This window comes from Salvelinus fontinalis, chromosome 25 (assembly GCF_029448725.1).
Source record: "Salvelinus fontinalis isolate EN_2023a chromosome 25, ASM2944872v1, whole genome shotgun sequence".
Lineage (NCBI taxonomy): Eukaryota > Metazoa > Chordata > Actinopteri > Salmoniformes > Salmonidae > Salvelinus > Salvelinus fontinalis.
The window spans coordinates 21,229,011-21,243,182 of record NC_074689.1 but is presented as its reverse complement, the minus strand read 5'-3'; the positions used below and the strand labels follow the sequence as shown (position 1 = coordinate 21,243,182).

The 14,172-nt window shown below is 45.8% G+C and overlaps 1 protein-coding gene across 4 annotated transcripts in view; it reads right to left on the bottom strand.

The window, feature by feature from the left end:
• The window catches only part of LOC129822972 (trichohyalin-like), a 156,121-nt gene that overhangs the window by 127,436 nt on the left and 14,513 nt on the right, over positions 1-14,172 (bottom strand). For all 4 annotated transcript variants that reach the window (XM_055881585.1, XM_055881586.1, XM_055881588.1 and 1 more), the window contains exon 4: positions 7,344-7,405. In XM_055881585.1, coding sequence (XP_055737560.1) covers positions 7,344-7,405 — 62 coding nt within the window. The remainder of the gene's footprint in view (positions 1-7,343; positions 7,406-14,172) is intronic.

Genomic DNA, 14,172 nt, shown 5'->3' with positions numbered 1-14,172 from the left:
GAGAGAAAATGATAAGTGTTTAATAAATGACATTATGCCATGAGGAGAGATGAGGGAAAAACCTCCATTTAGAACCATGAGTGTTATAATGATTATTTACAGGGCTGAGAGACGGACAGGGAAAGAGGATATTGTGTTGAAACAGCCTCTCCATTTTCTCAACCTGTCACTCAGAGTTATTATCCAAGCCTAACACAATTAGCTATGAATATGCAATAATAACATGAAATTGCCACCACCCCTCGGCGCGCGCGAGAGTGTGTGTGTGTGTGTGTGTGTGTGTGCGCCTCCAGGGCAGTAATCTTTGGTTCTGTAAATCCATTTTTTCCCTACATCATTACAGCAGCAAGGCATAATTCATCAGAATAACACACACACGTAAGCACATGCACAAACAAAGACACACACGTGCCAGGGTTAATATACATCCTGGCAGGTTGTTATTAACCATGTGTGTGTCAGTGGTGACACACACACCACACTGAGCCCTCTCCTCCAGTGTGTCCCGAGGGTGATGTTAGACACTAGCGCTGAGCTGCCACTCCTATTAACCCCTGTGTTAATGAGAGCAGCCCTGCCAGGCAGACAGATGGCACAGCTGCCACCCTGCCACACACTCGTACACACACGCACACTTCCTCGTGTCTCCCTTCCATAAGCCAAATGCGTTCTCTCCTCGCCGTCTCCTCCTCTCTCTTCCCCTGTCTTTCCTCCTCCACCCCCCCCCCCCCACCCCCCCTGCTGTCCCCCAGCTGGTGAGTTGTGACATCTGCTGGGCCGGGACACGACTGAGCATCTGGCAGCAACAGAGAGAGGGAGGAGGGAAGAGAGGGAGGAGGGAGAGTGTAGCGCTACTGACAGCAGGGGAAGGAGGGATGGAGGGAGAGAGAAGGAGAGAGGGAGGAAGACACTCTCGATCACAACAGAAGAGGGGATATGTGAGAGAAAACAAGAAAAGGAGAAAGAGGGATTTATGTTGACCATCCCTGACAGAGAAAAGAGACTTAGCTTTCTGCAATGTTTAGCTATAACTATGTTCAACTACTCATTTGACAAACATTTAAAAGTATAGGCTTTTCATTTACAATTTAATATTTTTTTTCTGCCCTACTTTTAAAAGATAAACAGTCGTAAATAAAAAAGTTATTTTGTGGATCTGCATAGAGAAGTGTGCATACATCTGTGTGTGTGTGTATGTGTGTGTGTGTGTGTTAATGACTGTGGCAGCTGACAATATAGAGTTCACCGTATCCACACTGACCCACCGTACTGCAAAGTATTGATTTGTTAGCTTGGCCTAATAACAGCAGAACATACACACACAGCGAGGACCTAAGAATGTCAATACAGGAAGAACAAGTGGTATCTATCTCTCCTGGTTCCCTCAGGAGGAAAATAAATCTCTCTTTTACCACAGTGACATACTGAGCCAGGGGAAACATATGGCTCATCACTGACTTACTGTACATTATCATTCATGTTACATTTTCCTTCTTCCTCCACTTTGATAAAAACATACCGTACAGTATTCTTGTCCACTAAAGATTCATAGCTGTAACAGTCCTGACCTATTTATGTTAGTTTTTATGTGTTTATGGTCAGGGCATGTGTTTTGGGTGGGCAGTCTATGTTATCTGTTTCTATGTTGGTTTCGGTTTGCCTGGTATGGCTCTTGATTAGAGGCAGGTGGTTTGCATTTTCCTCTAATCAAGAGTCATATTTAGGTAGGGCATTATCACTGTGTGTTTGTGGGTGATTGTCTCCTGTGATGTCTTCGTGTGTGTTCGATGTAGTCACTTTTGGAGCTGTTTGGCTGTTCGTATGTTTCGATGTCCGTTCCTGTTCGTGAGTTTACGTTTGTCTATGTAAGTTTATGTTCAGGTTGCGTCAACGTCGTTTTGTTATTTTGTAAGTTTTGAAAGTGTTTTGTTTTGTTTAGTCTACGTCGTATTTGTAATAAAGATGGCATATTTCCCTGACTCCGCATATTGGTCTGAAGATCCTTCTCTCCTCACCTCATCCGAGGATGAGGAAAGCGACAGCTATTACAGAATCACCCACCAAAATACAGAGACCAAGCGGTATGGGAAAAATAAACGGAGTAAGGGACAGAAGAAGGAGCAATGGACATGGGACGATGTTCTGGATGGAAAGGGTGTCTACACATGGGAGGAGATTCTAGCGGGTAGAGATCGCCTCCCATGGGAACAGCTGGAGGCACTGAGGAGAGCGGAGGCTACCGGAGAGAGGAACCGGAGAAATGAGGGGACTCGTCTTGCACGGAAGCCCGAAAAGCCCGTGAGTAACTCCCAAAAATTTCTTGGGGGGGGGCTAAAGGGTAGTGGGCTAAGGGCAGGTAGGAGACCTGCGCCCACTTCCCAGGCTAACCGTGGAGAGCGGGAGTACGGGCAGACACCGTGTTACGCAGTAGAGCGCACGGTGTCTCCTGTACGAGTGCATAGCCCGGTGCGGGTTATTCCACCTCCCCGCACTGGGAGGGCTAGATTGGGTATTGAGCCAGGTGTCATGAGGCCGGCTCAACGCGTCTGGTCTCCAGTGCGTCTCCTCGGGCCGGCATACATGGCACCTGCCTTACGCATGGTTTCCCCGGTTCGCCTACATAGCCCGGTGCGGGTTATTCCACCTCCCCGCACTGGTCGGGCAACCGGGAGCATTCAACCAGGTAAGGTCGGGCAGGCTCAATGCTCAAGAGAGCCAGTACGCCTCCACGGTCCGGTATTTCCGGCACCACCTCCCCGCCCCAGCCTAGTACCTACAGTGTCTACACTACGCACTAGGCTACCAGTGCGTATCCTGAGCCCTGTTCCTCCTCCACGCACTCTCCCTGTAGTGCGTGTATCTAGCCCGGTGCCTCCAGTTCCGGCCCCACGCACTAAGCCACCTGTGCGTCTCCCAAGTCCTGTACACACTGTCACTTCTCCCCGTACTAGTCCTGAGGTGCGTGCCCTCAGCCAGGTGCCACCAGTGCCGGTACCACGCACCAGGTATAGAGTACGCTTTGAGAGTTCAGTGTGCCCTGTCCCTGCTCCACGCACTAGTAGGAGGGTGCTTATCATTAGCCCGGTGCCTCCAGTTCCGGCACCACGCACCAGGTCTACAGTGCGCCGTATCCGGCCAGAGCCATCCGTCTCCCCAGCGCCATCTGAGCCATCCGTCTCCCCAGCGCCATCTGAGCCATCCGTCTCCCCAGCGCCATCTGAGCCATCCGTCTCCCCAGCGCCATCTGAGCCATCCGTCTGCCAGGAGCCTGCAAAGCCGCCCGTCTGCCATGAGCCTGCAAAGCCGCCCGTCTGCCATGAGCCTACAGAGCCATCCGCCAGACAGGAGCCGCTAGAGCCGTCAGCCAGACAGGAGCCGCTAGAGCCGCCCGCCAGACAGGATCTGCCAGAGCCGCCAACCAGACAGGATCTGCCAGAGCCGCCAACCAGACAGGATCTGCCAGAGCCGCCAACCAGACAGGATCTGCCAGAGCCGCCAATCAGACAGGATCTGCCAGAGCCGCCAGCGAGCCATGAGCAGCCAGAGCCGTCAGAGAGCCATGAGCAGCCAGAGCCGTCAGAGAGCCATGAGCAGCCAGAGCCGTCAGAGCGCCATGAGCGTCGTGAGCCGTCAGCCTGCCATGAGCGTCGAGAGCCGTCAGCCTGCCATGAGCGTCGAGAGCCGTCAGCCTGCCATGAGCGTCGAGAGCCGTCAGCCTGCCATGAGCGTCGAGAGCCGTCAGCCTGCCATGAGCGTCGAGAGCCGTCAGCCTGCCATGAGCGTCGAGAGCCGTCAGCCTGCCATGAGCGTCGAGAGCCGTCAGCCAGCCATGAGCATCGAGAGTCGTCAGTCAGCCATGAGCTGCCCTTCAGCCTGAAAAGGCTGGATACCCAGAACTGCCCATCAGTCCAGAGCTGTCTCTCTGTCCGGAGCTGCCTTTCAGTCCGGAGTTGCCCCTCTATCCTAATCTCCCTCTCTATCTTCATCTATCTCTATAGTCTTATCTATCCCTCTATCTTGATTTATCTCTCTGTCCTGGTGTTATCCTTATTAAATATATTATTAAGAGAATTGTGTGGGGGAGAAAAGAGGGTGGACATTCTTTGTGGGAGGAAGTTAGGATGGATTATGGTGGGGTGGGAACCGCGCCCGGAGCCTGAGCCACCACCGTGGTCAACTGCCCACCCGGACCCTCCCCTGGACTTTGTGCTGGTGCGCCCGGCGTTCGCACCTTGGGGGGGGGGTACTGTAACAGTCCTGACCTATTTATGTTAGTTTTTATGTGTTTATGGTCAGGGCATGTGTTTTGGGTGGGCAGTCTATGTTATCTGTTTCTATGTTGGTTTCGGTTTGCCTGGTATGGCTCTTGATTAGAGGCAGGTGGTTTGCATTTTCCTCTAATCAAGAGTCATATTTAGGTAGGGCATTATCACTGTGTGTTTGTGGGTGATTGTCTCCTGTGATGTCTTCGTGTGTGTTCGATGTAGTCACTTTTGGAGCTGTTTGGCTGTTCGTATGTTTCGATGTCCGTTCCTGTTCGTGAGTTTACGTTTGTCTATGTAAGTTTATGTTCAGGTTGCGTCAACGTCGTTTTGTTATTTTGTAAATTTTGAAAGTGTTTGTTTTGTTTCGTATTGCCATCAGTTTTCGTTATTAATAAATAAAGATGGCATATTTCCCTGACTCCGCATATTGGTCTGAAGATCCTTCTCTCCTCACCTCATCCGAGGATGAGGAAAGCGACAGCTATTACAATAGCTGTGTTTCTTCATTTAAATGGATAGCACGGTTCCAAGAAAGGTTCAGATAAGACATGAATTGATGCAGGTAATTTTCCTTATTATTTCGGCACTTCAACAACAACAACAAAAAACATTCCAGTTTACTTACACTATTGAGCATATACAGTTGAAGTTGGAAGTTTACATACACTTAGGTTGGAGTCATTAAAACTTGTTTTTCAACCACTCCACAAATTTCTTGTTAATAAACTAGAGTTTTGGCAAGTCGGTTAGGACATCTACTGTGTGCATGACACAAGTAATTTTTCCAACAATTGTTTACAGACAGATTATTTCACGTATAATTCACTGTATCACAATTCCAGTGGGTCAGAAGTTTACATGCACTAAGTTGACTCTGCCTTTAAACAGCTTGGAAAATTCCAGAAAATTATGTCATGGCTTTAGAAGCTACTGATAGGCTAATTGACATCATTTGAGTCAATTGGAGGTGTACCTGTGGATGTATTTCAAGGCCTACATTCAAACTCAGTGCCTCTGCTTGACATCATGGGAAAATCAAAAGAAATCAGCTCAAAAAAATTGTGGACCTCCACAGGTCTGTTTCATCCTTGGGACAGACTGGGACCACGCAGCCGTCATACCGCTCAGGAAGGAGACCCGTTCTGTCTCCTAGAGATGAACGTACTTTGGTGCGAAAAGTGCAAATCAATTCCAGAACAACAGCAAGGGACCTTGTGAAGATGCTGAAGGAAACAGGTACAAAAGTATCTATATCCACAGTAAAAACGAGTCCTATATCGACATAACCTGAAAGGCCGCTCAGCAAGGAAGAAACCAATGCTCCAAAACCGCCATTAAAAAAACAGACTACGGTTTGCAACTGCACACGGGGACAAAGATCACACTTTTTGGAGAAATGTCCTCTGGTCTGATGAAACAAAAATAGAACTGTTTGGCCATAATGACCATCGTTATGTTTGGAGGAAAAAGGGGAAGCTTGCAAGCCGAAGAATACCATCCCAACCGTGAAGCATGGGGGTGGCAGCATCATGTTGTGGGGGTGCTTTGCTGCAGGAGGGACTGGTGCACTTCACAAAATAGATGGCATCTTGAGGCAAGGAAAATTATGTGGATATATTGAAGCAACATCTCAAGACATCAGTCAGGAAGTTAAAGCTTGGTCGCAAATGGGTCTTCCAAATGGACAATGACCCAAAGCCTACTTCCAAAGTTGTGGCAAAATGGCTTAAGGACATCAAAGTCAAGGTATTGGAGTGGCCATCACAAAGCCCTGACCTCAATCCTATAGAAAATGTGTGGGCAGAACTGAAAAAGCGTGTGCGAGCAAGGATGCCTACAAACCTGACTCAGTTACACACAACTTATTGTGGGATGCTTGTGGAAGGCTACCCAAAATGTTTGACCCAAGTTAAACAATTTAAAGGCAATGCTACCAAATACTAATTGAGTGTATGTAAACTTCTGACCCACTGGGATGTGATGAAAGAAATAAAAGCTGAAATAAATAATTCTCTCTACTATTGTTCTGATATTTCACATTCTTAAAATAAAGTGGTGATCCTAACTGACCTAAGACAGGGAATTTTTACTCAAAATAAATGTCAGGAATAGTGGAAAACTGAGTTTAAATGTATTTGGCTAAGGTGTATGTAAACTTCGAACTTCAACTGTATAAATTATTAGTATGATATTATAAAGAAATATATTTTAAATCATCTCCAGCCCACTCTGTTTTACCATACCTGAATGTTATTTTATCAAATAAATTATTAAATAACTGAAAATATAATGATATAAATAAAATCGAAACAAAGTCGATATAAATGGAACTAGATGAAAGGCGCGCACACACACACGCACACGCACACACACACACCTGGTGCTACCCCTGAGGGTAGTGGTGTGTGTTCCAGTGTGTTGTGTTTAATGTTGATGCTGGTGGCAGGTAACAACACAGAGCTTCATATCCACCCGCTGCTTTCACACACCGCTACTGTTATTGCATTTCATTTGATCAGATTTACCTCATTTATTTAATTATTTTCTTTATTTGTCACTTTTTTACACATATCCATCCCACTCTCTTCAGCAGAGAACAGTAGTATTGTTTCATTTAATTAATTCTACATTATATTACCTACTTTTGTTGAAAATATAGTTTTTTAGTTTTTTTTATTCACAGATAGTTTTTATTATTGGATGAATTAATAACATGTTTAACTAGATAGAGAGACAGAAAGGGAGAGAGGGAATGCAGGAAATGGAGCCGCACTGCATTCTGGGTATAATGCAAATCGCTTTGCATATCGCCGTGGGGACAGCCTTGTTGCCGTGGCTCCCCTGGTGTTACAGAACCCCCTATGGACCGACCCCCTCACCAGGTACCAGTCTCATCCCTCAGGTGAAACACAGTCCACTGTGGAGAAGAAATCTAATTTTCTTTTCTAAGAGAAATGATCACAGCAACCCAGGTGAAAAAAAAAGCAACTTCATGTGCTGTTATGTAGACATCTATAAGCACGATAATGCCTTGAGGTGAGTTACGTTGAGAAGTTAGTTTGAGGCTTCCTAACTTACGTATGAGTCGAGGTTTCAATCATCTTCTCCAACGAGCCTGTCCTTAGAGTGACCCCAGAAACCTGTCACATAACAGAGGGGGGAAAACCACGGGGGAAAGAAAGGAAGAAAATTAAGTCCTAGTTAAAGTCTAAAGCTATCCATCAGATTTATAACAGTTATAATGTAAGAAATATTAACGGGGGCATGGATGGATCAGCAGACTCACATTAGCTCTCTAACGGTCCCACTCAGAAATAGCAAAACATGGACAAGATGAAAGCAGATACTTGATGAAATATGATTATGCTAATAACATTTAGTTATGCATCATTCTCTACGGGGATTAAATCAAAAACGTTGACGCAATCTCTGACATGGAGTAGTGTTGAACTAAAAGGAGTTTATTCAGACTAAAAAGGAGCACACACACAAACACTTCAATATCCGTACACACAGAAGTCTTTGATTTTTCCATACAGGGTTCATCCTCGGATCTACGTTGTCCACTACTGTAATGTATGTTCACAAGCCCTTAGCATCATCAGAACAGTGAAACACTCAAGAAGACATGACCAACATCCAACAGAAATAGAGAACATACCTTTGAGGCTCAAAAAGCTGTATGGAAGAATGTGTGGACATTGGACCAATATTGCCCAAACAAACAAACATAGAAAGCTCCATGGGAAAACACAGTAAGTAGACAATAGTCTGACTCTAGACTGAAAAGACTGACGTGCTATACTGTTCAGTACACGTTTCCTCAGTAGATAAAGACATGTCTGCACTTTGGTATCTACTGTACAAACAAGGACAATGTAACAATTAGTTTTACAGACCTTCAGACTGTATTCAGTGTGTCTGTGTGTATATATATGTGTGTGTGTTTGTGTATATACTGTATGTGTGTGTGCGTGATAGAGGGAGACACTCTCAGCGCTGTCTGTGGGTGGAAGCTGTCGTTGTCGTGCCGACGGTAGAGCTGGTGAAATACGACCCAGCATGCACTCTATCGCCGTGGTGACAGGGGTCGCTCTGGGAAACGGAAATCAATGCTGACGGAAACGACTCACAGGTCAGCAGGGTGTGTGTGTGTGTGTGTGTGTGTGCGTGAGCGAGAAAGAGAGAATTGCCTAAGTAAGGCTGTGCATATGCCCCCGCAAAAACCCACACACCAACTTGAGCATTAGTGAATTGGTGATCCACACTGAGGGAGTGGATCATATTGGGAAAGGAAAATCAAATCAAATTTAATTTGTCACATACGCCGAATACAACAGGTGTAGACCGTACCCTGAAATGCTTACTTACAAGCCCTTAAGCAACAATGCAGTTTTAAGAAAATGAGAGTTAATAAAATATTTATTAAATAAACTACATTTTAAAAAAGTAACACAATAAAATAACGAGGCTATATACAGAGGGTACCGGTACCGAGTCAATGTGTGGGGGTACAGGTTAGTCAAGGTAATATGTACATGTAGGTAGGTGTAACAGCAGCCTTCCCTCTCTTCACTAGAAGAGGGGGTGAAACAGGGATCGGACCAACCCGCAGCGTAGCCAGTGCTCAACATGTTTAATTAAACGAAAACAGTGAACACTTACAACGAACAAAATAACAAAATGTGGCAAACCGAAACAGTCCTATCTGGTGCAGAACACAAACACAGAGACAGGAAACAATCACCCACAAAATCCCAACACAAAACAAGCCACCTATATATGATTCTCAATCAGGGACAACGATTGACAGCTGCCTCTAATTGAGAACCATATTAGGCTGGACACAGAAACAGACAAACTAGACACACAACATAGAATTCCCACCCAGCTCACGTCCTGACCAACACTAAACAAGTAAAACACATAAGAACACTGGTCAGGACGTTACAGTAGGGGTAAAGTGACTATGCATAGATAATAAACAGCCAGTATTTCAAATATATATATAACCTTTATTTCACTAGGGCAAGTGAGTTAAGAACAAATTGTTATTTTACAATGATGACGACCTACCCCGGCCAAAACCTGCCCTAAACCGGACGGCGCTGGGCCAATTGTGCGCCGCCCTATGGGACTCCCGATCACGACCAGTTGTGATACAGCCTGGGATGGAACGAGGGTCTGTAGTGACGCCTCTAGCACTAAGACACAGTGCCTAAGACCACTGAGCCACTCGGGAGGAGCAGCAGTGTAGCGGGGGGGGGGGGGGGGGGGGGGGGGGGGTCAATGCAAATAGTCCGGGTGGTCATTTGATTAATTGTTCAGGAGTCTTATGGCTTGGTGGTAGAAGCTGTTAACAAGCCTTTTGGACCTAGACTTGTCGCTCTGGTACCGCTTGCTGTGTGGTAGCAGAGAGAACAGTTTATTACTTGGGTGGCTGGAGTCTTTGACAATTTTTTGTGCCTTCCTCTGACACCGCCTAGTATAGAGGTCCTGGATGGCAGGAAGCTTGGCCCCAGTGATGTACTGGGCCGTAGGCACTACCCTCTGTTGCACCTTACGGTTGGATGCAGAGCAGTTGCCATACCAGGCTGTGATGCAATCGGTATGGATCCTCTCGATGGTGCAGCTGTAGAACTTTTAGGGTCTGGGGACACATGCCAAATCTTTTCAGTCTCCTGAGGGTGCCCGCTTCACGATTGTCTTGGTGTGTTTGAACCTTGGCGATGTGGACACCAAGGAACTTGAAGCTCTCGACTCACTCCTTTTCCTGTAGACCACAATCAACTCTTTTGTCTTGCTCACGTTGAGGGAGAGGTTGTTGTCCTGGCACCACTCTGCCAGGTCTCTGACCTCCTCCCTATAGTCTAATCATTGTTGGTGATCAGGCCTACTCTGTGTCGTCAGAAAACTTAATGATGGTGTTGGAGTCGTGCTTGGCCACACAGTCATGAGTGAACAGGGCGTACAGAAGGGGACTAAGCACGCACCCCTGAGGGGCTCCTGTGTTGAGGATCAGCGTGGCACTGTTACCTACTCGGCAGCCCGTCAGGAAGTCCAGGATCCAATTGCAGAGGGAGATGTTTAGTCCCAGGGTCCTTAGCTTACTGATGAACTTTGTGCGCTCTATGTTGTTGAACGCAAAATGACCAGATAGAGTCCGGTCCATGTCCATTAGCAGTAAGTTAATATTTAATGTATTCTGTAAGTACGAGGACTCTGTGTGCTGTTATTCTAATGGATGACTGCTTTTAGGTCACGGCCCAAGAGTAGTACTGTCTTGAGGTAAACAACAAACAAGCAAGCATGAAATATCCAGAAAATCTGAGCTGCATTCAATCGTGGCTTTAAAAAATACATATTTAAGTGACATTAGCTTTCCTGACCAAACCAAATCATAAACAGATTCTAGTTCACTGCCATTGTAAGGTCTAAAGTGTTTTGTGTGAATGTGTAGGTGTGTGTGTGTGTGTGTGTGTGTGTGTGTGTGTGTGTGTGTGTGTGTGTGTGTGTGTGTGTGTGTGTGTGTGTGTGTGTGTGTGTGTGTGTGTGTGTGTGTGTGTGTGTGTGACGTCACCAGTTTTCCAACAGAAGAAAACATTCACACATTCCCCTTATAATTAAATCCAGTCTCCGACAACGAGATGACCCCACAAGACACAGAGGTCAGGGTGTGTGTTTGTGTGTGCACGCGTGTCTTAGCGCGTGTGTGTGCATGTGTGTGTGTTTGCAGGGGGTGTGTGCACCTTGTACATGTGTGAGCCTTCAGAGGTCAGTGGATTACAGAGTATACTGTGTGTATATGCCTGCCCTGCTCAATAGTAGGAGCTTTGACCCTGTTCCATTATTAAGGTAAGTAGTACACTATGCCAGTGGTTCCCAAACTTTTCTATGGTATGGTCAGATGACATGAAAAACAGAAGCATATGCAGAAAATTTACCTCATACCTACTGTAAAATACAGTGGTGGATCCTTGATGTTACGGGGTTATTTTTGCCAAAAACCTGATTGCCTCTGCCAGATCGCTGACACTTGGCCACGAGTGGATCTTCCAGGAAGACAATGACCCCGAGCACTAATCAAAATCCCAAAAGAAAATGTTTAATTGACCACAAAATCAACGTTTTGCAATCTCAGTCTCCGGACTTGAACCCCATTGAAAACCTGTGGTTTGAATTGAAGAGGGCAGTCCTTAAGAGAAGATGAAGGATATCAATGATCTGGAAAGGTTCTGTATGTAGGAATGGACTAAGATCCCACCCAACGTGTTCTCCAATCTCATAAAACATTATTTGGTAGTATTTGGTTTTGACCCCCCATATGGTCTGAACCCAATACTAAAGTAGCCATGTAAACAGAGACAGACTACAAATGTGTTCATGAATGAGAGCACCAGTCATTTAGATAAATCAGACAGCAATGTAAATGAATAATAAGAAATAAAACAACATTAGCTGATTAACTATGTATGTATGAGAGAGTGGAGGAGTAATTTACGGGCAGCGGGGCCTCGGTGTCCGGAACAGGTCCCCGTTTGTGTGTGTGATCCTTCACAACAGGTCTACGGCTTTATGAAAAGGTATGCAATCTCTGGTAATGAGATGTGTGAAGGTTATGACCAGGGTAAACTCATTTGTTAGAGGGACAGACTGCAGAGGGTGTGTGTAAAGCAAACACCACTCCATCATGAAAAAAAAGGCTAGGAGATGAAATACTATTAAAGTAATGGTCAGCAGCGCACACACACACACACATGCGCAAACACACACACGCGCACACACACACGTACGCTTGTACAAACGCGCAACATTGACGTCACATCACACAGATTACTTTCCATGATCAGTTTGAAAACAAATATATCCCAATGAGACATGGACCGACCCTTCCTTCCCTATTCCACTACTGACAGGACACTGGACTAGATGGGTTTCCTTTCAGAGTCGTGGTCATAAATGATAGGACACTGGACTAGATGGGTTTCCTTTCAGAGTCGTGGTCATAAATGATAGGACACTGGACTAGATGGGTTTCCTTTCAGAGTCGTGGTCATAAATGATAGGACACTGGACTAGATGGGTTTCCTTTCAGAGTCGTGGTTATAAATGATAGGACACTGGGCTAGATGGGTTTCCTTTCAGAGTCGTGGTCATAAATGATAGGACACTGGGCTAGATGGGTTTCCTTTCAGAGTCGTGGTTATAAATGACAGGACACTGAGCTAGATGGGTTTCCTTTCAGAGTCGTGGTCATAAATGATAGGACACTGGACTAGATGGGTTTCCTTTCAGAGTCGTGGTCATAAATGATAGGACACTGGACTAGATGGGTTTCCTTTCAGAGTCGTGGTCATAAATGATAGGACACTGGACTAGATGGGTTTCCTTTCAGAGTCGTGGTCATAAATGATAGGACACTGGACTAGATGGGTTTCCTTTCAGAGTCGTGGTTATAAATGATAGGACACTGGGCTAGATGGGTTTCCTTTCAGAGTCGTGGTTATAAATGACAGGACACTGAGCTAGATGGGTTTCCTTTCAGAGTCGTGGTCATAAATGATAGGACACTGGGCTAGATGGGTTTCCTTTCAGAGTCGTGGTCATAAATGATAGGACACTGGACTAGATGGGTTTCCTTTCAGAGTCGTGGTCATAAATGATAGGACACTGGGCTAGATGGGTTTCCTTTCAGAGTCGTGGTTATAAATGATAGGACACTGGGCTAGATGGGTTTCCTTTCAGAGTCGTGGTTATAAATGACAGGACACTGGACTAGATGGGTTTCCTTTCAGAGTCGTGGTCATAAATGATAGAACACTGGGCTAGATGGGTTTCCTTTCAGAGTCGTGGTCATAAATGATAGGACACTGGGCTAGATGGGTTTCCTTTCAGAGTCGTGGTTATAAATGATAGAACACTGGGCTAGATGGGTTTCCTTTCAGAGTCGTGGTCATAAATGATAGGACACTGGGCTAGATGGGTTTCCTTTCAGAGTCGTGGTTATAAATGATAGGACACTGGACTAGATGGGTTTCCTTTCAGAGTCGTGGTTATAAATGATAGGACACTGGGCTAGATGGGTTTCCTTTCAGAGTCGTGGTCATAAATGATAGGACACTGGGCTAGATGGGTTTCCTTTCAGAGTCGTGGTCATAAATGATAGGACACTGGACTAGATGGGTTTCCTTTCAGAGTCGTGGTCATAAATGATAGGACACTGGGCTAGATGGGTTTCCTTTCAGAGTCGTGGTTATAAATGATAGGACACTGGGCTAGATGGGTTTCCTTTCAGAGTCGTGGTTATAAATGATAGGACACTGGGCTAGATGGGTTTCCTTTCAGAGTCGTGGTTATAAATGATAGGACACTGGGCTAGATGGGTTTCCTTTCAGAGTCGTGGTCATAAATGATAGGACACTGGGCTAGATGGGTTTCCTTTCAGAGTCGTGGTTATAAATGATAGAACACTGGGCTAGATGGGTTTCCTTTCAGAGTCGTGGTCATAAATGATAGGACACTGGGCTAGATGGGTTTCCTTTCAGAGTCGTGGTTATAAATGATAGAACACTGGGCTAGATGGGTTTCCTTTCAGAGTCGGGGTCATAAATGATAGGACACTGGGCTAGATGTCTTCCCTTTCAGAGTCGGGGTCATAAATGATAGGACACTGGGCTAGATGGGTTTCCTTTCAGAGTCGTGGTCATAAATGATAGGACACTGGGCTAGATGTCTTCCCTTTCAGAGTCGGGGTCATAAATGATAGGACACTGGGCTAGATGGGTTTCCTTTCAGAGTCGTGGTCATAAATGATAGGACACTGGGCTAGATGTCTTCCCTTTCAGAGTCGGGGTCATAAATGATAGAACACTGGGCTAGATGTCTTCCCTTTCAGAGTCGGGGTCAT